This window comes from Simochromis diagramma, unplaced genomic scaffold (assembly GCF_900408965.1).
Source record: "Simochromis diagramma unplaced genomic scaffold, fSimDia1.1 OVJJ01000545.1, whole genome shotgun sequence".
Lineage (NCBI taxonomy): Eukaryota > Metazoa > Chordata > Actinopteri > Cichliformes > Cichlidae > Simochromis > Simochromis diagramma.
Window position 1 is genome coordinate 7,220,086 of NW_024387371.1, and position 22,361 is coordinate 7,242,446.

General features: G+C 38.5%; 1 protein-coding gene across 1 annotated transcript; it reads right to left on the bottom strand.

Moving 5' to 3' along the window:
• Nucleotides 1-6,833: 6,833 nt before the first annotated feature.
• Nucleotides 6,834-16,852, bottom strand: tuba5 (tubulin alpha 5). The gene is made up of 5 exons (XM_040008255.1): nt 16,020-16,852; nt 14,111-14,336; nt 12,038-12,186; nt 9,087-9,767; nt 6,834-7,276 (listed from the first exon to the last, which is right to left on the bottom strand). Exons 1-5 carry the CDS (start codon nt 16,020-16,022, stop codon nt 6,986-6,988), a joined length of 1,350 nt encoding a protein of 449 aa, XP_039864189.1. The 5' UTR covers nt 16,023-16,852; the 3' UTR covers nt 6,834-6,985.
• Between the last annotated feature and the right edge of the window lie 5,509 nt (nt 16,853-22,361).

Consider the following 22,361-nt stretch of genomic DNA (forward strand, 5'->3'; position numbering starts at 1 on the left):
AAGGAATACAGTTTACAGCGTGTCCTGTAATGTGATATCTTAAATTACGCAGGACTTTACAGACAGAAATCATAGTTTTATTTATTTATTTTTTTCATATCCTCATGTTTTGTAACTGTACCCTGGAACAGGATATACTCCACTTTAACGTGGGGCTGATTCGAAATTAGGCCACTTGGAAATTTCATTTTAATTCAGTTTTCACAACACCACACTCTCTTTTTTTTTTAGCGTAAGATAAGACCCTACAATATCAGAAACACAACCCCAACAATCAAAGTATCCCCTAAGAGCAAGCACTTGGCAACTGTGGGGAGGAAGAACTCTCTTTTTAACAGAAAAAGATCCCCAGAAGACTGGCCTTAGCCAAGGGTATGGTATGAGGGTAAAGAGAAGACAAAAAAGAGGATAACAGAGCATGCTGCAATAATTAAAAAAATAAAAAATAAAAAATCAATAAAGTTCACACCAATCCTACAATTCTTGCCACTCACAAACAACAGATAAGGACTCGTGTTAAATTTCACATAAAGGTGCATATCAATGCAACAGCATCTGCAAATTCTTTAAGCTGCTGGCCCTGTCAACACTAACAGAAAACTATACAAAAAAAACCTATATATTACTTATAGCACCATAAGAAAGGGATCATTGAGGATCACCTGATGTAGACCAAACTATAAGGTTCATCAGAAAGAAATGTTTTAAGATTATTCTTAAAAGTAGAAAGGCTGTCTGTCTCCTGAACCCAAAATTGGAGCTCTGTTGGACTAATCTGGTAATAATATTTCAGAATTTATATTTAATGTGAAGGATTTTAAATTAAATTCAAAATTTTACAAAAAGCCAGTGAAGAGAAGCTAATACGGGAGAACTATGTAGATACGAAGTGTATGCCACCTTGTGAAAAAGATAATTAATTAAATAGTAACGATTATATAACTAGATGGGGATTCACAGTGTAGGTATATGAAAATGTTTAATTCATTTCTAGAAAAAGGAAGTAACTAACTTCAGTATTTTGTAAGTGTGATGTGTTTTAGGCTTACTTACTTACTTCACAGTTGACTTGTTTGTACTGCGCTAAAAACCAGAGGTACTGTCTTATTAATTATTTAATTACTTGCAGATCAAATTACAATATAATCATCAAATAAAATGACATACATGCATTCATAGAATGAGTAAAAACTAATGATTTAACTCATTTAAGGAGCTTGGAAAGAAGCCCAGTCACCTTCTTTCCAGTCTTCTTAGACTACCATGACCTGGATGACTGAGAACTACACAGACAATGATTCAACTCCTAACCATCAATAAAAAGATGTTCCTTTGTCATTGTGGCATTTGAATATCTTTAATTCCTCTTTTGAATGTTTTGAATGCGGCGATCGTGGCTCAAGAGTTGGCAGTTCGCCTTGTAATCGGAAGGTTGCCGGTTCGAGCCCCGGCTTGGACAGTCTCGGTCGTTGTGTCCTTGGGCAAGACACTTCACCCGTTGCCTACTGGTGGTGGTCAGGGGGCCCGGTGGCGCCAGTGTCCGGCAGCCTCGCCTCTGTCAGTGCGCCCCAGGGTGGCTGTGGCTACAATGTAGCTTGCTACACCAATGTGTGTGTGAATGGGACTCGATAAAGCGCTTTGGGGTCCTTAGGGACTAGTAAAGCGCTATATAAATACAGGCCATTTACCATTCTCACTAATTATGTAAAAAGAAATTTCAGAAAAATTTGCATTACCTTTTGCCTTTTAATTAAAACATGTTACACAATTTCAAATGCAAATTCAATCATTTTCATAGCTTATTCAGTATAATGAAAGTTTCTTGTCATGTGAAGCTTTAAGCTTGCCACATTTTGATATCTACACTTTTACCTTATAGATACGAACACACATTTTTACTCGCCTAATTCTACATAGTTTCGTTTTATTTATAAATACAGAACCAGGTTGAGGGAGGGGCAGCCAGTTGAACACAGGACAAAAGAAACTTTGGAGGACTGGACCCCGCCCACATGATGGCGTAATGGCCTACTGCCGGAATGGCCAACACGTGGCCCAGGGACCACAAACTGTTCACCAAAGGCACCAATTTGGCAGTGAAATCTATATTTAGGTAAATAAAGTGTTTTCTATTCCTTGTGCAATATCAGTATTATGCAGGTGAAAACAGATGAAGCAGGCTGTGTAAATCATAAAGGTGTAAAAACACTGTTGTAATCAAGAGTAGGGTTTTGTAAATAAATAACTCAGAGGACGTTTTGTTCCATGATGGGGTAAGATATTTGGCGCTAAAACATGAAATAAATACATAATCTATCCCGGTCAGCCAAAAGTTAAGGTTAAAAGTATTTCTCAATACAGCTGAGACATCTCAGGCTGCACGTCATGTGCATTGTACATGGATTGCTCATTAAACAAGACAAATATATGTTTTAATTGGACTCCTAAATTCTGAAAAGCTTGTGTTTTTGCCACTACTGAGTCAAACCTCTCAGTGTTCACAAGAAATAACACCATCTGATTTCTGTGGATTTCTCCAAAGGCAGCCTAAGTACAAGCTTTTAAGGTCAATATTTCACAATTGTTTGCAACTAATATCTGTTTAAAATGGACATTATTATGTCATGGTCTTGTCTAACCCAACTTAATTTAAATTACTTTGGATGCCTCTAGCTGGCAGCCACCATGCATCTGCTCCACAGGCTCAAAATCTTAGCTAACGCCAAAAAAGTGAAACGACTCTTTACTTTTTCCACTTCAGCGTCAGCCTGTAACAGCTGGCAGCGAATTGCGGGTAATATCAAACGAATTTCATGCTTCCAAATATAATAAAAACACAATATAACGAAGTTGTGCGTTAAACGCCTTTCTTCTTTACTGAGTGACTTATGTTTATGCTTGCGCGGAGGGATACGTGCAGGTGACACTTTTAACGGCTGCCCGGACTCGTTGTTTAAATAGACACTGAGCGCAGTTTGATTAGATGTATCTCATAAAACATCTGCTTCTTTCTTTCTTTCTTTCTTTCTTTTTTGTTTTTGCCATGAATAGTAGTTATTATCAGTTAACTTCCACACAAAGTGGAGTAAACAGTTAAATAAATAAAAAAAATGCAATTAATATTTTGTGTTACCAAACAATAGTAAGACTTGCCCCAGTTTTTCTGTGGATTTAGGCTGTCTCATAATCCCAAACTGACTCCATGATGTTGGGATCACTGCTCTGTGGGGACCGGTGCCATCTGTGGCTCTTTGTCTTTCAGTTTACTGATTATTCATCCTGGATCTGGCTGTGTGCATTGAAGTAATGGCAGCTTTAATTTTGCCCACCTCACTTACTGTACTGTTTGTCAGATAAGAATCTAAACATCCAAGAGTGCATTTGCACAGCACTGTGTGTACTAATCAGAGGCAGCTGCTGTAATAAACTGGCTAACAGCTGCTACCTTACACTTAACCCTAACACTTCCTAAGAAGATGAAACTGCTATTTTAATAGAGGAAACTGGTGGTTTTCATACTTTAGGCCAGGGGTGTCCAAACCTTTTGTCCAATAGTGCCATATTTATTCATGGGAAATCACCCAGGGGCCAATAATCTTTCTCAATCGTTCTTTTCTTTTTGAGGTGTAAACATGTTTTTTTTTTTTTAAAAACAAAACAAAAAAAACCAGGCATTTTCATTAACACAAGAATAATGGTGACAAAATAAAACTGCTTTTGATTCACATATGGACAGTAAAATAACACAGAGGTCAAGCTGTCTGAAATACATGAAACTTCAGTGAAGCTGCTGAATATCAGTGTCTCATGTTAATTGTAATCGATGCGTACTTTTCTGTTGTTGTGTGAGTGTATAAAAGTGTTATACACCGATTGGTTGCATCTCATGGTGCTGACAACACGAGGTAAACAAAGAAATTGCACTTTATTAATTCTGTTTGTGGCGGGCCATAAATAATGCATTTGAGGTAGGCACCGGACTTTGGACATGTCTGCTCTAGGCATTTGAGTTTAACAACAAGTCAAAAAAGGGAGCTTGCAGGATATCGATTTCTGTGGATGTGATATAAGGCCATGAATAGAAGTTGTAAGAAGAAATAAGATGAAACAAAGAGAAATAGTTATATTTTTACTGAGCACATCTGAAGGGAGATTAAAAAACAGTTTGCACATGGAAACAAAACAAGCAACAAAACTGAGACCAGTGTACACATATCCAGGCTATAGTTGCCTGTTAACCCTATTTATGTGAAAATAGAGTATATTTGATTAACATATAACCAAACACTTATTAACATGAACCAGGCCACCCATAACCCACTTAGGGGGGTTAGATGTTAGATTAATGCTAAATTGAAACTGCATGTATGAAATTCACTTAAAATAACTTAAAATGTGCTCAGTGAGGAATGGCTGAGCAGTAAATACAAAAGATGTAGTGGCATCTTTTTATTTCCCTTTTTCCTGATTAGTGCAGCGTGGTTATGTAAAGAAAATGTAAAGCTAATAAAAATCAAAATAACTGTAAATCTCAAACTTAAAAGGATCTGAAACAAAATAACTGAGGAAACACCTCTGCATCCGATTACATCCTATTTCAGTTGATTCCTTAGAAGTACAGCTGCCGTGGCCTACTTACCAACATCACCTGATACAGTGAATCTGGAGAGGAGCTGCAGGTCCAGCCTGCGCTCACGGTAACCCGTTCCAAACCAGAGAATGCCATTTAATTACTAAATCGGCTTACAGCAGTGTTTACATGATTGTTCAGCGATAATTGTAATAAGCAAAGAGTGGAGAAACATATCTGAAGAGAAACCTCACAGAATATCTTTCCGTCCTCCGTAACTAACCTGACACATTTTCACAGTAACCAGACCTATAAAGACTCCAGGTGAGGTCCAAAAGGACTCAGGACCTGTCAAAGCAGAGACTGGTTTGGGTCCAAAGCAAAAGAAATTCATTTTTAATTTGTAACAAAGCTAGGTTACAGGTACTGGGTGTGAAGTGTGGAATTGCATTCATTGCATTCTTTTAAATGTCCACCAGGAGGTGATATCTTTGGCTGCAAAAAGCTTTCCAGTCCTATGGAAGTTTATGGGAAAATTGGGACAGGATCAGAAAGGAATACATCAGAGGGAAAGCTCAGGCCGAGCAGTTTGGAGACAAAGTTTGGGAAGCAAGGCTTGGACATGTGCAGAGGAGGGATAGTGGATTTATGAATATGAAGCTACCAGGCAGGAAAACCGTGGAGAAGATTCACGGATGTAGTGAAGGAGAACAAGAAGAGGTGTGACGGAGGATGATACTGTTGCAGATCAGTTTAGCAGCTGAAAGAAGAAGCTTCCCTGATACATTTGACTTTACTGTCTTGTCTTTGTTTTACTTCCTGTTCTGAAATCTTGTTTCTGCCCATAGAAACTTTAACTAAGAAATCAGATTATCTATTCCAGTGTTTAACAATCTGAAAATTGTCTAAGATTCGAGCACTTTCACAATTTAAAGCTGTTCCACCTCCCGCCTTTGTCCCATCATGACACTGTGAGAGTGTTTTAACGGAAATGTAGACAAGAATTTAGTCGTCAACACCTGTGGAGCAACTCATGGCATCACTGCATGGGCCACCTATGTATTTATTTTCAATGGGAATTATTATACAGTTTCTCATTTTCTGTTATCCTGTTACAATGGTGAATGCCTGTATTAACACGGCTGAAGTTTGGAATAATGATGTCATTGTATAAATAACTGTATTCAAGCTTCACACTGCTGTAAACACTATTTTGTAAAAAAAAATGTTTCTGTTTTTGGCTCTCCATGATATCCCTGAGAGGCAATAGTTCTAATATGGTCATGTAAGCACACATCTTCCCTTCAAAGCTGCTATTTAACAAGGATCCGCACATCAATTAAATTCAATTTTACTTATATAGCACCAAATTACAACAGATGCCCCAGAGCACTTAATGATGTAATGAAAACACAAGAAAGTAGTTGCTTTTAAGGGATACAGCAGGGAGCCAAAAAGTTTTAAATAAAGGATTATTTTGGTCTGTGAACAATACAAAGCTATTCTAGCAGATAAAAATAAAAATATGTTGATAGAATTGAGCATAACACTCGGTGAAAACTCAAGCAAGACATACTGGAGATGAGGGTGACATGTCCCAGTGATCTTCAGTCATATTTTTGTATGCTGTATAGTTTCTGGAACACCACAACACTTTGTTGACCATTTTGCTGCATGTTGCTCTGCACGGTGTTTGACTGGCTGCTATTCACAGTCAAACGACACATCTCAGGAGGACATGCAGCCAAACGAGAGGAAGCTGTTATTTTTAGTGGGTGGTGAAGCGGTTAGCAAAGGTGCTTCAAAGCAAGAAGGTTCTGGGTTCAAACCTGGGGGACGGCTGAGTTTGTTTGCGTATGCATGTTCTATCTGTGCCTGCGTGGGTTTCCTCTCGGTACTCCTGCTTCCTCCAACAGTCTAAAGACTTGCACGTCAGGTGAATTGGTGATTTTAAATTTGAGTGTGGTTGTCCTGTGTGTAATACAATTTCCACCTAAAGGCAGCTAGGACAAGTCCCAGCGTACATAGAAGAAAATGAGTGAAATAGTAACCTGCTATTTGATTAATAGGCTCTTCTTATTAGTCATAGGTAACGTTTGACACCAGTGGCTTGCGTGAAGTGTAGATGCAGACAGGAAATATGAGCAGGAGGGGGGTGGAAAGGCTTGCATCAAAGACCCCTTGGCCTGATTTGTAAAGGGGTCACATGTGGTTATCTGGCACCATCTTAGACCACCGAGTCTCTGACAAGTTTCACACAGAATATGCAAAGACAAAATTTATTCAGAGCACAATTCAAATACAACTTAGCTCACATAAAAATGGCATTACAAGAAAGGCAGTGAGAAATGCTTCGCTTTGGTTATTTAGGATTAAATAACAGCTTTGCTGTCACAGATTTAAGCCTTACAAATTTCAGTATTCTTCGTCGTTTTCAGAGTCGGGGTTCATTCGGCCCAACTCCTCGTAATCTTTCTCCAAACAAGCCAGGTCCTCTCTGGCCTCTGCAAACTCTCCCTCCTCCATGCCCTCACCCACGTACCAGTGGACGAATGCACGCTTAGCGTACATCAGGTCAAATTTGTGGTCAAGACGAGACCAGGCTTCTGCAATAGCAGTGGTGTTGCTCAGCATGCATACAGCCCTCTGGACCTTGGCCAGGTCTCCACCAGGAACTGCAGTTGGAGGCTGGTAATTAATGCCGACCTGTAAAGACAAAGTTAAAAGTCAGAAACATGACGTATCTTAAACGCAACCCAGCAACTACTAAATATGTTTTCCCTGACTGGCTGGCAAATGGCTGCAGGAAGTTGCAGTTATGATTGCTTTGGTTGATCTCAGATTTCGGCAGTCAGCCATTTTTGGCATGAAAGATACCGACTTGTCTGCAAACAGTCACCAACTGAAAACTGAAAAAGTGAGATGCAAACCAGAAATGGAGAATGTTCACCTGTAATGTAAAAAGACGTTTTTTTACTTGCTACACATGTTCTCTAGTGATGCCTGATTTCATGGGGTCAGTGACTGATTTCCCGGCCTGTGTGACTACTGATTACATCTGACATCATTAGCCATTTCTAGGTTTAAATGCTCCTTCGCAGACACTGAGGAACCACTTAGGGTTAAAACAGTCAAAATTCTCTACCCTGTTCTTTCGGGTGTTAAAGATTAACATCCAGGCAGCCATGGAAAGTGGATTTATGAGGTTTAGTCGAATGGTTTACACATTTGCCTAACAGTTAAATTCTGGGAGGAGACACAAATCCTGTTAGTTGAAGGGAACCAAACATAAAAATCTGCCAGATTATGCCACTTGCTATGGTGAATAAGGCAGTAGTGGGAAGTAGCTCTGAGGAGTTTGCAGAGGTGGTAGGTACCATAGTACAAATACTTCATTACTGTGCTTAAGTACAATTTTCCATTTTCTGTTTTTTACTTGAGTATAGAAAAAAGTATAACTATAGCACATAACTATAGCACAATATAACTATGCCATCAAAACACAATGGCGATATGACATGCACAGCGCAAATAAAAGCATGATAGGAAAATTAATAGAATAAATCACTGCAAACAAGGCCAGCATTTAACCGGTAGAAAAAGCAAGATTAAACAAATACGCTTTAAGCCGTGATTTAAAAGATTGAATAGAGTCAGACGGAAGGTTGTTCCACAACTCTGGTGCAGCCAGAGCAAACGCTCGATCACCTCTAGACTTAAGCCGAGATCTAGGCTGCACCAACAGTAACTGTGAGGATGATCTTAAAGCCCTAGCAGGAACATATGAGCTTAGGAGTTCCTTAAGATAGCTCGGTGCTATGTTGTTAGTGATTTTAAAAGTAAAGATGGATGGTATGACAATATAAACAGTATACTGTCAAGACAGTATGTCATGATAGCCTGTGAAACATCCGCTTACATCTTGTTGAATTCAGCTGTGTAAATCCACAAAGAGCAGTAAACCTCAGAGTAGCAGAGCAGGTCAGCTGATCACAGCTTGTACATATAGACAACCTATTGGAGCTCACAATAGAAATCATTATGAGTTGTGTTTCTTTTCGTCATGCTAATCCACAGGATGGAATGGAAGGAAGAAGACACTGAAAACCTCAGTCGAGAGCACCTCTGAGGTGATCCATCCACAATGCTACGTTAGTTGTTAACATGTTGCTGTGCAGTTTGGATTACTCTGTATGAAAAAGCTCTAAAACTAAGGTTAATGTCCACATGGCCATCTTAGCTTTTTCTGATGACTTTATGTGTTTAATTACTGATTTCTGGTCACATTAAATAAAATATGATGTCCATTTTGTAAATTATGGACATCACTGAGGTCAGAATTGAGGACTCTTCAGGGTATGTTCACTGGCCGGTCAATTTCTAATTAAGATCAACCCCTTGCTCACCATTTCCTGTTTTCAAACACCAAGATGTTAATGTGACATTGTTCAGCTTGAGGTTTCAAAACAGAACTTCATACCATCCATCTTTTATAATGTCTCTGATGGCTACTAACCTTGAAGCCAGTGGGGCACCAATCAACAAACTGAATGGAGCGCCGGGTCTTGATATTTGCAATGGCAGCGTTCACATCCTTTGGGATGACATCGCCTCGGTACAGCATGCAGCACGCCATGTACTTGCCGTTACGAGGATCACACTTGACCATCTGGTTGGTCGGTTCAAAGCAAGCACTGGTAATTTCAGACACGGTCAGCTGCTCGTGGTACGCCTTCTCAGCAGAGATGATTGGTGAGTAGGTAACCAGAGGGAAGTGAATACGAGGAAATGGGACCAGGTTGGTCTGGAACTCCATCAGATCCACATTGAGGGCGCCATCAAAACGAAGGGAGGCTGTGATTGAGGAGACAATCTGACCAATCAGTCTGTTGAGGTTGATGTAACCAGGACTCTCAATGTCTATATTACGATGACAGATGTCGTAGATGGCCTCATTATCAACCATGAAGGCACAGTCGGAGTGCTCCAGGGTGGTGTGGGTGGTCAGGATGGCATTGTAGGGCTCCACCACTGCCGTGGACACTTTAGGAGCTGGGTAGATGGCAAACTCCAACTTGGATTTCTTGCCGTAATCGAGCGAAAGACGCTCCATTAGCAAAGAGGTGAAGCCAGAGCCGGTACCACCTCCAAAGCTGTGAAAGACGAGGAAACCCTGCAGGCCGGTGCACTGGTCGGTCTGACGAGACACAAGAGTTTTCAGGAATAAAGCAGCTAAAGCCAAATTTCATACAGTTTATCAAACAGGTAAGTAACCTTATTGATAGGGTGTTTCTTTCTGAAATTGTAGAGCCTTTTACTTTACATAATAAAGTATCTTGAGGTGACTGTATAAATAAAACTAAATTGAATTTTCATCATTTTTTAAAAAATTTTTTTTTTTTTTTACAACTGGTTCCATTTTTCCATTTCTTACAGGTTTCAGTTGTACCAAACCACGTGTGTATCAGTCTTGAGGACACCACAAGCCACTTTGCAGCATCTGCAGTTTTGATTATAGCAGCACAAGCAGAAGAAACAGCAGCCATGGCCTCCTGATGGAAATCACTATCAACCACCAAAACCAACTGCTTCCTACACGCACATGCCAGTTTCTGTTGAAGTTAAAATAAATTTCTAACTTCTAGCTATCATTTGGAAACAGCAGCTATTGTGGGAGTTTATCTCCCTTAACAGACCAATCAGCATGCATTAGCTGATTTTATACGGGGCCAAACAGGTTCACTATAAGAAAAACTTGTGGAAACTAAACAACTTTAAAAAACTTTAAAGAAAAACAACTTTTTTTTTTTTATTTAATGTGTTTATTGCCTAGAAGAAGGTATAAATGGTTCTTTAGTCATTTGCTCCTCTTCTTTCAGGGCTATTTCATGAGTGCCTGTAGACAGTTTCTGTACAATGGGATTAAAAGGCAGAGGAGAAAGTTCCCCCAAATCTCCTCTAGTTGTAGTTCATGTGGGAAAAGTAGCTCAGATACTGTTAATGAGCACTGAAGCAAGCCACCAGTCTGGTTATCTTGCAATATTTTCTTTTATTGCATTTCACTTTGATGCCTGAGTTTTTAAATTTCTTGGAATCTGCCAGTGTTAAGTCTTGATGCATGCTCAATCATCCAGGTAAGTAAATCTCCAAAAGTTGACTCTGTTCATCTGGACGTAGCGTTTTGTGGGAGAAACGTTTCATCACTCATCCAAGTGACTTCTTCAGTCTCAGCTGACTGCAGATTTCCCCAATCTTATAAACAGTACATTTGCATAATGACTGAAACCAGCCCATTGAAGGAACAAAGGGCTGGGAGGTCAGTTCCTTAATCTTAACTATGCAAATTCTCATGACCACTGATCAAAGCCCACTGATCAATGGCCTCTCCAGGATGTTCTGGACAGGGAGTCAAGGAGGCCATTTATGTGAAAAGGGAAAGACCATCTCTGAATCGAAGAGGGGGCCTAAGGGTACATCTTTCGCCATCTTACAATGCTGTGATTGCAGCCATTCCCCAACTCTCTGTGAATGGTACTGATGGCCATTGATCAGTGGGCTTTGATCAGTGAGCTTTGATCAGTGAGCTTTGGTCAGTTGTCTGTTGTTGGCTGCTTTCAGGTAGAAAGTGTACCAACCTGAAAATGATTAATAATAAACAAGTCTAAAATAAAATATTAACTGACTTTTTTTCATATTATGCTCATTTGCCTTATTCCTGTAACTTAATTTAGCATCACTCACATATCCGTCTGTTCAATATGTATCAAAACCCACCAGCCTGTTAGCTTGCTATAGCCTAAAGGCTGAAAGTTTTATTACTGTAGTAAAACCAGTTCTTCTAAATTCTGCTAATTATTATTTTATACCGGTGCAAACAGGTTTTATGGGGTTGTGCCAAAGTTGGTGCAACAGTTTCTTAAACACAAGCTACAACAAGCTATGCTGTGAGGTTAAGATGAGCAGGGAGGGGGGCCTGGGGTAACTGACGCCAGTAGCATTGGTATAACAGAGTTACCATCTCCTCATCTGATTCAAACCTAGAAAGGAAGCAGGATATTCCTTTAAGTGTCACGTCAATTATGATGCTTCTCCTTATTCCATGTCATGTATTTGCTCTAACAATAGGAATACAGCTGCTGTTTGAGAGGAGTCACCTTAAAGCGAGAAGAGCTTAAATGGTTTGTTTCTGAAAGGGGCAACAGCACAAGATGAACAAGGGTTATTTTAAACTGTGAGTCTAGTAACACAGATAAACTATATAAAAAACCAACAACCAAAAAATCCAAAACGTTTTAAACTACAGTCACTAAACCTCAAAAAAAATAAATGAATAACTAGAGAGAAAAAAAGAAAACTTAAATAAAAGGTCCAAATAATAAAAAGGGTTTAATAATAAAACTATTATCAGAGCACCATTACCCCTACTGATAAAGAAAATAGCAGCGCTTCTCTTTCATTATTACTAACCATTTTACGGATGCGCTCCATGACTCCATCAATGATTTCTTTCCCGACAGTGTAATGACCTCGAGCGTAGTTGTTGGCTGCATCTTCTTTTCCAGAGATCAGCTGCTCAGGGTGGAAGAGCTCCCTGTACTTTCCGACCCTCACTTCATCTGGAAGGAAAGATCACATTCAGACCCGACTCATCTCCCCTTTAGGTCATGATGCTGGTTCTTAGCCCCTGAATTTTGAAGGGTTTTTTTTTTTCTTTTACTTTGAATTGTTATTTAGCACTGTGTTTGGTCCATAGATTTATTATTAGATTTGAGTTTCACATTTTTGCTCAAGTGTGTTGATTAGCATTCTTTGGGTGTAGTCCCTTGTTTCCTAGCGTGCTGGTGTCTTATCTCAGTGTTCACCTGGTTTACTCTCCCCACTTCATTATCCTTGATTAAGTTCACCTCTTCCTTGTTACCGAGCTGTTTCTTCTCCCCTCATTAGCCCTCAGTGTATAAAAGCATGTGTATAAATAGCCCTGCCTTTTGGTTCAAACTACATAATCCTGCATTCCTCAAAGTTTTCTTTTCATTGTTTTGTTTGTATTTTGTTTTTTCTTATTTTGGATGTGAACTGCTTTTTAGGGGTTTTTATCTTAATAAACAACTCACTCTTTTTTTGTCTGGTGTTTGTTTGCACACTCCTCACCTTTTAACACATCAATATGGTAATCCTACCATTTTACTGTATTTTACCAGTCAAGATCTAATCTAATGCAGTGAGGATGCAGGTGATAAAATGTAGACTTTACTCAAACGTGATACAGCGTGGAGCCATGAAGTTGACAAAATGTAGCAAGAGATAACCTGACAGGTCAAAAATATCAAATTATATTTTAACTTCACATATGAAGGTACTTGCTTAAACTTTTAATCACATAAATAAATAAATAAATAAATCTATAATATTTTACCAATCTGAAATAGGGAATACAGGACATTTCAGTTATTTATTATATTATAAAGTTGTCAAGTATGTTTCTGATTTGTGTAATCCAGAAACTATATGTAAAAAAAAAATGGATATGGCTACCATAGTGGGTTTTTTTTGTTTTTTTAAATGCTTCAACATTGGGATTTAGTCCATTATACTGGGTTTGTGGAGTCTGGGGTTCATTGCTGTAGGGAGCCAAGGCTGGTTAGCAAGTTGAAATTATAAACTATGTGTTCAGCACACAAACAAAAAGATCTGGAATTAGCATTGAGTAGACAAAATACGAGAATTTCATGAATCAAAACTGAAGCACAAACTTCTTCGACAGAGCATGTCACATTATTTTCCAGATAATTCTATCAAACTGCTCCAGCAATCACCAACAACACAAATACAACAAAGAGGTCCAGTTTAGTGGCTCAACAGATGAGTTGAGGCCTAGCAGGCAGGCACATCCACCACTGTACTGACTGCAGGAAGGGAGAAACTATCCCTACAGGCAAAATCTGTTCTTTATTCCTTTTCTTTTTTGGTTGTAAATGCACTTTTAAATGATATAAAGTTCTCTGTGGATTGACTCACCTCAAGTGGCCATTAGAGGAGCTGCAGCTTTTGACACTTGTGTTCATTTTTCAGCCCCAGAGGCTGCTGCTTGGGCTGCTGTAGTGAAGGTCTGCTCCTTAACTATGTTACTTTTCATTATTTATCCACAGGTGATGTGGTTTTTTGCAGAACCTTAGAGTAACTAAATTTGTGAAAGAAATATTTTATTTTAAGACCGTTCAGTGAAGGCTTGGTAAGCAGTTATATAAAATGAAACAATAAAAGTGTGGAAAAAGTTTGAGACATAATGGAAGAAAATGTTCTTTCCCTGCTCAAATCCACTGAATATTACCTTCCACATCCAGCTGTTTACATAATATCCATTCAATAAAAGGTGAAGGACTCACGACTGCACTTGTTGCCTGGATACCAGTCTTAACTGCACATGGCTCATGTGGATTGAAATGCGTCACACTTGATACTTATGACCACAGATAATTGGACCCCAAATGATAATTAAAAAAATAAGGAGGGTAAAAAAAGCACATAATCAAAGCTGCTCACCAACCACAGTGGGCTCCAGGTCCACGTATATCGCTCGTGGAACGTGACGCCCAGAGCTCCCAGTGTTGAAGAAAGTGTTGAAAGGATCTTCTCGAGAGTTTGCTTCAGCTGGAGAGTCCAGGAAGACGCCATCAGGCCCAACACCATGCTCCAGGCAGAAGAGCTCCCAGCAGGCATTTCCCATCTGGACACCTGCTTGGCCCACATGGATAGAGATGCACTCCCTCTGCACAGAAGAAGATCAAGTTGGAAGCTTATCATAGACACAAAGTATAAATCAGCACAGTCACCAACTGGAAACATCATTCAGATTCACAAAAAAGGATCTTTAGAAGACAAGTTAACTATAAAACTGCACTTTTTTGCCATGCTGGATGCATATTTGAAGTCAGACTCATTTCAGATAAAGGTGCTCAGCACAGTAGCAGACAATGAAAGTTTTCTTTTTTCTTTTTTTTTTTTTTACCAGAGAAATTTAATTAGGGTGTTTTTCTGCATAGAGGAATTTCTGGCAACACCCAAAGAGATTTTGTTCAGAGCCAAAGGAAAATTACTGGAAACTTTTTTAAAAACTTTTTTAAATTTTACTCGAGTGGAATAAAAGGTTTATAAAATAATAAATGGATTGATGACAAAGCCCAAAATACCAAGAAAATGCATTCAAATCTCTCACATAGGTAAAAACAGACTTGTTTCCTTTACTGTTATGAAATCACAGATTTAAACTAGGAGCCAAACGGAAAACGTCCTCAGTATTTAAATTTAATTATCACTGAATTAAAAAAAAAAAGAAAAGAAAAAAGTTTTACTTTGGAGAAAAATGCTTTAATCACATTTGATGTGATTTTTGTTTGTTTATTTTTCTTTATTTTGGAGGATTTATAAAAATGCAGGCAGAATGTTCAAGTGTCCATAAATCAAAATATGACAATGATTATTTGATGAGTTGCTTAAACTTGATTCTTCAAAATATAAAGAAATGCTAAAAGAAGTCGAGTTACTCTAATTCAGACACAAAAACTGAAGATGTAAAATCCTAACTTAAGCTAAAAAGAAACACCTGTAAGAAAAGAAAAACATTAATGAAGAGATACTATGTAAGTATATAAAAATAAATGAAATTGCTCAATTTTAAATTATGCTGAAAGTAAAATATGTAAAATAATCCACTTATTTAAAAATCAAATAATATTTAAAGTAATTAGATTTCATAATTTGGCTTAGAATTCTACTTTCACACTGCAGTTAAGAGCTCAGAGCACAAACATCTCCTAATACACTCTCTTTTGTGCCGTGTCTGTGCCCTTTGTCTGTCTATTGTTAGGTGTAAACAATACTGAAAAACAGGCCACACTCATTTCAACACTTCACTGGTGCATCTTCCAAAATCTTCCAGTCGTGTTTCAGCATGTTGAAAATTTCAGCTCGTTTTACCCAGAGGCAGAACATCCCCTTAGATGATTTTTCACTGTTGAGTGACAGTTTTTAAGTTATAGGGAGACAATAGAGAACATGAATGCTAAAACATGCGCAGCAAATCTTAAATATGAACCAATAAATAGGCTACAAACTGCAGATTAAACCAACTGATAGGAAGAACAAAAGAAAACTGGAAGATCATGAGCAAAATTATGACGCATCCAGGTCCAAGCACTCAATGTAGGTTTGAATTAAAAAGGGAAAAAAGGTCCCTTTTTTCGAGAAACATTAAAAATATACCAAAGTGTATTTACTTGCACTTTCTTCAGGGTATAGGCCCTTAAAATATGATTAAAGAATAATGTGAGCAACAGAACAAATTTATTCAGTGCAGACTGCGTGTGCAGAGCGGAGGTCATTGAGGAAAAAGTGATTTTTATGTATTAAAAACCAAACATTAAAGTTTCTAGATTTCCAGAGATTCCCTTACCATGTTGCTTCAGACGATTTTAAAAGCAGCTTCTGTTGTGGAGTATCTGAAGTTGAGCGTCTGTCAGTGAAGCTCTGGACAGACACAGACTGCGTAATTCCTCTGCCGCGTCCCGGGACGAGTAACGTGTCTCCACCAGCACAGCTCGGTTCTGTCCCGCGTGCTGCTCGCCGCTCTTTATACGTGTAGATGCCTCTCAGTTGGGTCTGTCTGAAGGTGCTGATTCAGGGCTTTGGGAGGAGGGAGAAGACTGATGTATGGAGGGAGGGATGAAAGCTTTCCTCCCCCATTAAGCCAGTTCTGCCTCAAAATGTTGTTTTAGACACTTTTCTGGCTTGTTGTTACTTGTATGCATTAGAAGAAACGGCATTTGGACAGAAAATCAGACACACTTGTCATCTTTGACAAGTTTGTTCACATTTTCCCTCTTGGTAAAGCAAAACCTGACTGCAAACAACTCTCCGTTTTATAAAGTTATGACAGGTCTGTCAATCATTTTCCCCTTTTGACCTGAAAACAAACATTTAAAACAGAGGGAAGAGGGAAAAATCTTTTTGGTTATACTGCTGAATTTAACCTGGTAAACCTTCAGTAAGTAGTAGCCACCTGCTGATAAACAAATACACTTGGTTTACTGACCATCAGCAGGTGTGAGTACCACCATAAAAGCAGAAGGCTGGCGGTTTACTGGTCTGGAGCATTCAGGTGTGGGTTAACACAATGTCAAAGAAGAGAGACACAAGCAATGATCTGAAAAAAGAAACTGTTACTACACATCAATCTGGAAAGTTTTCAAGGTCATTTCTGAACAGTTTGAAGTGAATCAGATTATTCATAATTGGAAAATGAGACAGTTGCCGGAGTGGACATCCCAGGAAGTTTAACTGTAACTGTAACAAACATGGCTTGTTTGGAAGGATTGTGAAGAGAAATGCAGAAGTTTAGCAAAATTCTTGTTTAAAAAAAACATAGCTTGGTGACCTGTGTGTATTTTCAGTGATTTGAACAAAGCTTTGAGACTTTTCAACCATTAATATCTATGCACGCTTACAGATTTACACACACTGTTTGGGATACGCAAACAAAATCTCTGCACAGATCGATATACACACATGTTGTTTAAGATACACACGTACAAATGGTTTCGCTACAATAATGGCCTGAAAAAGGCTGTTCGTCTAAAAGGAACATGGCAGCACAGCTTGCAAAGGTATTTTCGAGCAAAACAAGTCTTCTGGAAAAACGTCCTCTGGACATATGAGACGAAAGTGGAGATGTTTGGCCATAATGCACAATGACACATTTGGCAAAAACCCAACACAGCATATCAGCACAAACATCTCGTACCAACTGTCAGCACAAAAGTGGAGGGGTGACGATTTCAGGCTTGTTGTGCAGCCACGGGACACCTTGAAATCACTGAGTTGAGCATTAACTCTTCTGTATACCAAAGTAGTCAAGAATAAAATTCGAGGCTATCTGTCCACATAGTTAAAAGTTGTATTGAAATTGTTTGCAACAAGACAATCATCCCAAGCACATGAGCAAAACTACAACAGAATATCTTAAAGAAGGAAAAGAAACCTCAAAGCAAACTTCAAACTGAAATGCTGTGGTGGGACCATAAGAGAGCCGTGCATAAACAAATACCTGCAAACCTCAATGAACTGAAACAATTTTGTAAAGAAGGGTGGGACAAAATTCCTCCACAACGATGTGAAAGACTGATAAGGTCATACAGAAAACAATTACTTTAAGTTATTCCTGCTAAAGGTGGTTCTACTAGCTTCTGAGTCATGGAGTGTACTTTTCTAAGAATTGCACAGAACCCTGTGAAAAATGTATTTTTCACATAATCGTACATGAGTCAATTCAGTATGGAGGAGTTAAAGAATACTAAATTTTGCCTCTGAAAACATGAGAATCCCAAGAAACATAATTTTTCTGCACTGTCTGTGACATAAAACATTTAGTATTTTGCATACATGAAGAACCTTAAGAATATCAGCATGTATTGCAAAAATATTAAACTTGAAAACATATTTGATTTATTACTCAGGTTTGCATTTACATACATTTTCTGTTGAAGATCTCTACAAGAGAGTATCTTCCTCACATTTGCGCCATGAAATCTAATATTTCTCTTTTATTAAAAAACCTGTTGGAATGATCCTGTTTCATCATTCGCTGGTTTTGAAAGGCAGTCTTTCACCAGTATCCGATTGCTCTGTTTAGCATTCATCAAATCAAAGCTTCAGATATCTGTCAGATAGCATTTCCTTTCTGGAATAAACGTACTTAGTGGTGGGAAAAGCACCTATTGTTAGAGATATTACCAGAATTACATTTGGTGAATGCAAGTCTGAAACTCCCCCAAAGGGAGGCTGTCTTAATTCGTTTTTAGTTCTTAATTGTCTTAATTATTAGCTTGACATTTCCACTTTGTAATGTTTTAACTCCACAATTTTTCTTTTTTAATGTATTATTTGACATTTTTAGTTAAAATTAGCAATAATTAACAGTAAAATGCTGTTATTGTGTTCATGCTAGGCTAGGCTTATTTATTTATTTATTACCAGACTTTTACTTGCACACATAGTTGCAGTGTATAACAAAAAGTCACACAATATATTCTAGAGCAATAACTACTGTATAATATCAAAGCCTGGGTGAACAGGGGTGCTGAAGGAGCTGCAGCAGCCCCTGGCTGATTGTAGAGGACCTGCAAGTCCCCAGATACAGCTGAGTCGTGTTTAATTGAATTGTGTCAGTTATTTATTTTTAATTTGTAATTCAGTCCCACCATGGACATTAGTCTATTATTAATCATTAGTCAGTGATGCAATGCTGTCACAGGCCAGAAGGCCAGTATTTGGGAATGGACTCAAAAGCAGTTTGAAGTAGGCCCACACTGTAGATGGTGTTGGGACCTGTCTATTATAGAAGGGATTATGGTCTTACTGGAGGAAGTGAGGAGACCAGTATCAACGTCCAAAGCTATGTGGGACCAGGGCCTGTGAGGTGTGGCTAGGGGTTGGCGCAAACCTGAGGGTCAAAGGGAGTTATTCTTCCTGCATGCACAGATGGAACATGCTGCTACATAATCTTTAACATACTTTTCTAGAGTTTCGCAGATAAATACAACAAAATAAAACCCGGACCGATACCAAAAAAAAAGATTTATTCATAACACACAGGAAAAGACCCAGGGAAACCAGGTTAACGATAAAAACTATTAAAAAAATAACGCTAAAAATATGATAAAACCATGAAAACCATAAATTTCACACCCGAGCCTCAACTCTCGCTGCCCAGTATCAAACGACTCACAGACCGGTACCGGTCTGGTTGTGAAATCTCTTCCCTCCCAGCTATTCTACGACTAACTGTAAGCACTATAATTGCAAAGTGCAAGTGTTTAGTTCCAGAGTAACTAACACAACAGATATACACATACAATACTCAATAACTGCATAGCTCCAAACCTCCTCTGGTCTTAAGATCAGCACAAAAATGGTTTACCAGGAGCCATGAAAAAGATGGACGTAGCTACGGTGAAGTCACACTTTGAAGTCTTGAGAAGAGCATTTTTGCTGTTTCCATCTTGGTGTTTTGAATCCGGACGTGAATAGCAAGGGGCAAGTCAGACTTGTCAGTCACAACTGGTTAAGAAAGAATACCTAAAAGAACCAAAATAGAATAGAATGGAGTACTGAGACGGAGAGCCGTAAGCCGCTGCAACAGTGTGCGCTGCCATCTTATTCTTATTCAAAATGTACAAATTGAACTTAAGTTTCTTATAAAATGAGTGACTGAGGACAGAAACTCATCAGGAAACTCACCAGTAATATGATCACAGAGGTCAAATCTGAGGATCATCTTCCCATGAACTACATGACCCCACACGTGCAGACAGAAACACACACACACACACACACACGATGTGTGTCCTTGAAAGCATTTTATTCTATTTTGTATAGTATGTTATTCTATTTTATCTTATCCTATTCTATTGTGTTTTTCTTAATTTTTATTGCTCTGAACTTTTACTTTCTGCTGTGACCAAAAACTAATAAAGGTTTATCTTATCATATCTGAAGAACCAGAACCACAGGTAGCCTGGTGGCTTCTCAGACCCAAACGTTACAGCCGTCATTTTTACTTTCTGTGATCTTTCTGTGATATTTCAACATTTTAAAGGGTCTCTGCCAGAGAAGCTTGAAATGTGAACATGAATAAAAATTATCATATTACTTATAATTTCTTAAGGACCCTCTTCAAACTTCACAACAATATACTACACCTTGGGGGGCATGAGTATCTAGGTTGGCTAAGCATTTGGCCTTGACCTACATTGTTAGTGCCCAAGGACAAGGTTGACCTTGAAAAACAATTCCAAGAGACCATATCGAATAATATATCATACGAAAAGGCATGGAGAGAGCTGTACAACACATTTTAGTACAATGCCCTATAATGTCACAATGATGCCATAAAGTTTTACAAAATCTTAAATCTTAATCTTATATCTTAAAAATATAATATTTTATAGCTTATAAAGGCCAAAGATTTCAGCCAATTCTGTTCAAATCATATGGGCAAAGATAATACAATACACCATTAAGCATCACATATTTAGTATGTAATGCTTCAAGGTCATAGGTCAAAGGTCAGACATCAGCATGTTGCAATAAAAACATCAACGTTTTAGTATAGACCTTGCTCTTCGGAGGGGGGAGGTGCTGGTCTCTGAGCGCTCTTGTTGGTTATATGATGTTCCCTCGCAGTTGCATAAGCTCATCAGTCCTTCAGCCAGATAAGCTAAAAATTGCCTCCTACCTCTTTTTCCAAATCATTTTTCCAAAACTTGGTCAGGGAAAGGTGTTAAGGAGATTTTATAAGGAGTTGGAAAAGCGTGCTGTGCAGTGATTTCAGTTACACTAGGTGTCTTAATGAAATGAAGGCAGAGATCGTTGACATAGGTTTACTGTGTATAACCAGTGCTGTTCCACACAAGACATAACAGAGAACCATAGGTGAAAAACATCACCTAACTAGAAAAGTAACTTCTTTTTTAAAGACAGATGAATAAAGAGCCTGAAAGTGAAATGAAATGTTTGTCACATTGAGATTTTTTGCTCATCCTGTCCGCACATCATTTTCTCTTCCTGCTAGAGAGATGATCCAGTTGTTATTAAAGCTTTCTGTGACTTAAGTTGGAATAATCAATGATTGCAAAGGCAACAATAGAGCAAAAACAGAACTAGTGCAAATAGAATTTTATTGAACTTTAATGATCATTTAAATATTCCACATTCATTTTTTAAATATATAATTTTATGTTCTTTGTGTAAGGCAAAAATTTAAGACATTAAGTCATAATATGATAATTTCACAGCTCACCTGTGGCTTTAAGGGGTTTGAAAGTTTAAAATATGTCTGAAGTGAAATGGAAAAAACATTCCTAATGAATATTTATGTGATCTGTGCCACCTGTCAGTTGATAGGTTTTAAATCTGGGGTGGCTGTAGCTCAGGAGGTAGAGCAAGTCACCTACTAACCGGAAGGTTGGTGGTTCGATCCTAGGCTGCTCCAGTCTGCATGCCAAATATCCTTGGGAAAGATACTAACCCCAGGTTGCTCTCCGATGCATCTATTGGAGTGTGACTGTGTGTATGAATGTTAGTTAGACAGCACTAAAAACTGTCTAAGAATCACTAAAAGTGATTGGGTGAATGAGCGAGTTTTGTGAAGCACTTTGAGTAGAAAAGCGCTATATATAAGAACCAGTGCATTTACCAAATCTGTTTCTATGCCCGTGAATCTCTGTGAAGCTTTACATGTGATAGTGGGGTATAAAAAAAAAATCACTGATTTTTTGAACAATGACAGATGGTGCACTTCTGTCATTGTTCAAAAAATCACTGATTTTTTGAACAATGACAGATGGTGCACTTTTATGAGCTGTGGAACGGCATTATCGCTTTTCCTTTTATAAAGAACAGTCCAATGTATCCTCTTCTAAAGGTAATGAAGGACGCAAATACTCTTCTCAGTATTTAGAACAGCGGGCCCCAACCCCCGGGCCACGGACGGTTGGGGTACTGGTACCGGTCCGTGAGTTGTTTGGTACCGGACTGCAAGAGTTGAGGCTCGGGTGTGATATTCATGGTTTTCAGGGTTTTTATCATTATTTTTTTAACGTTTTTATCGTTAACCTGGTTTCCTTGGGTCTTTTCCCATGTGTTATGAATAATTATTTTTTTTTGGGTACCAGTGCTGGTTTTATTTTGTTGTATTTATCCGCAACACCTTAAGTGTCGGTCCGTGAAAATATTGTCG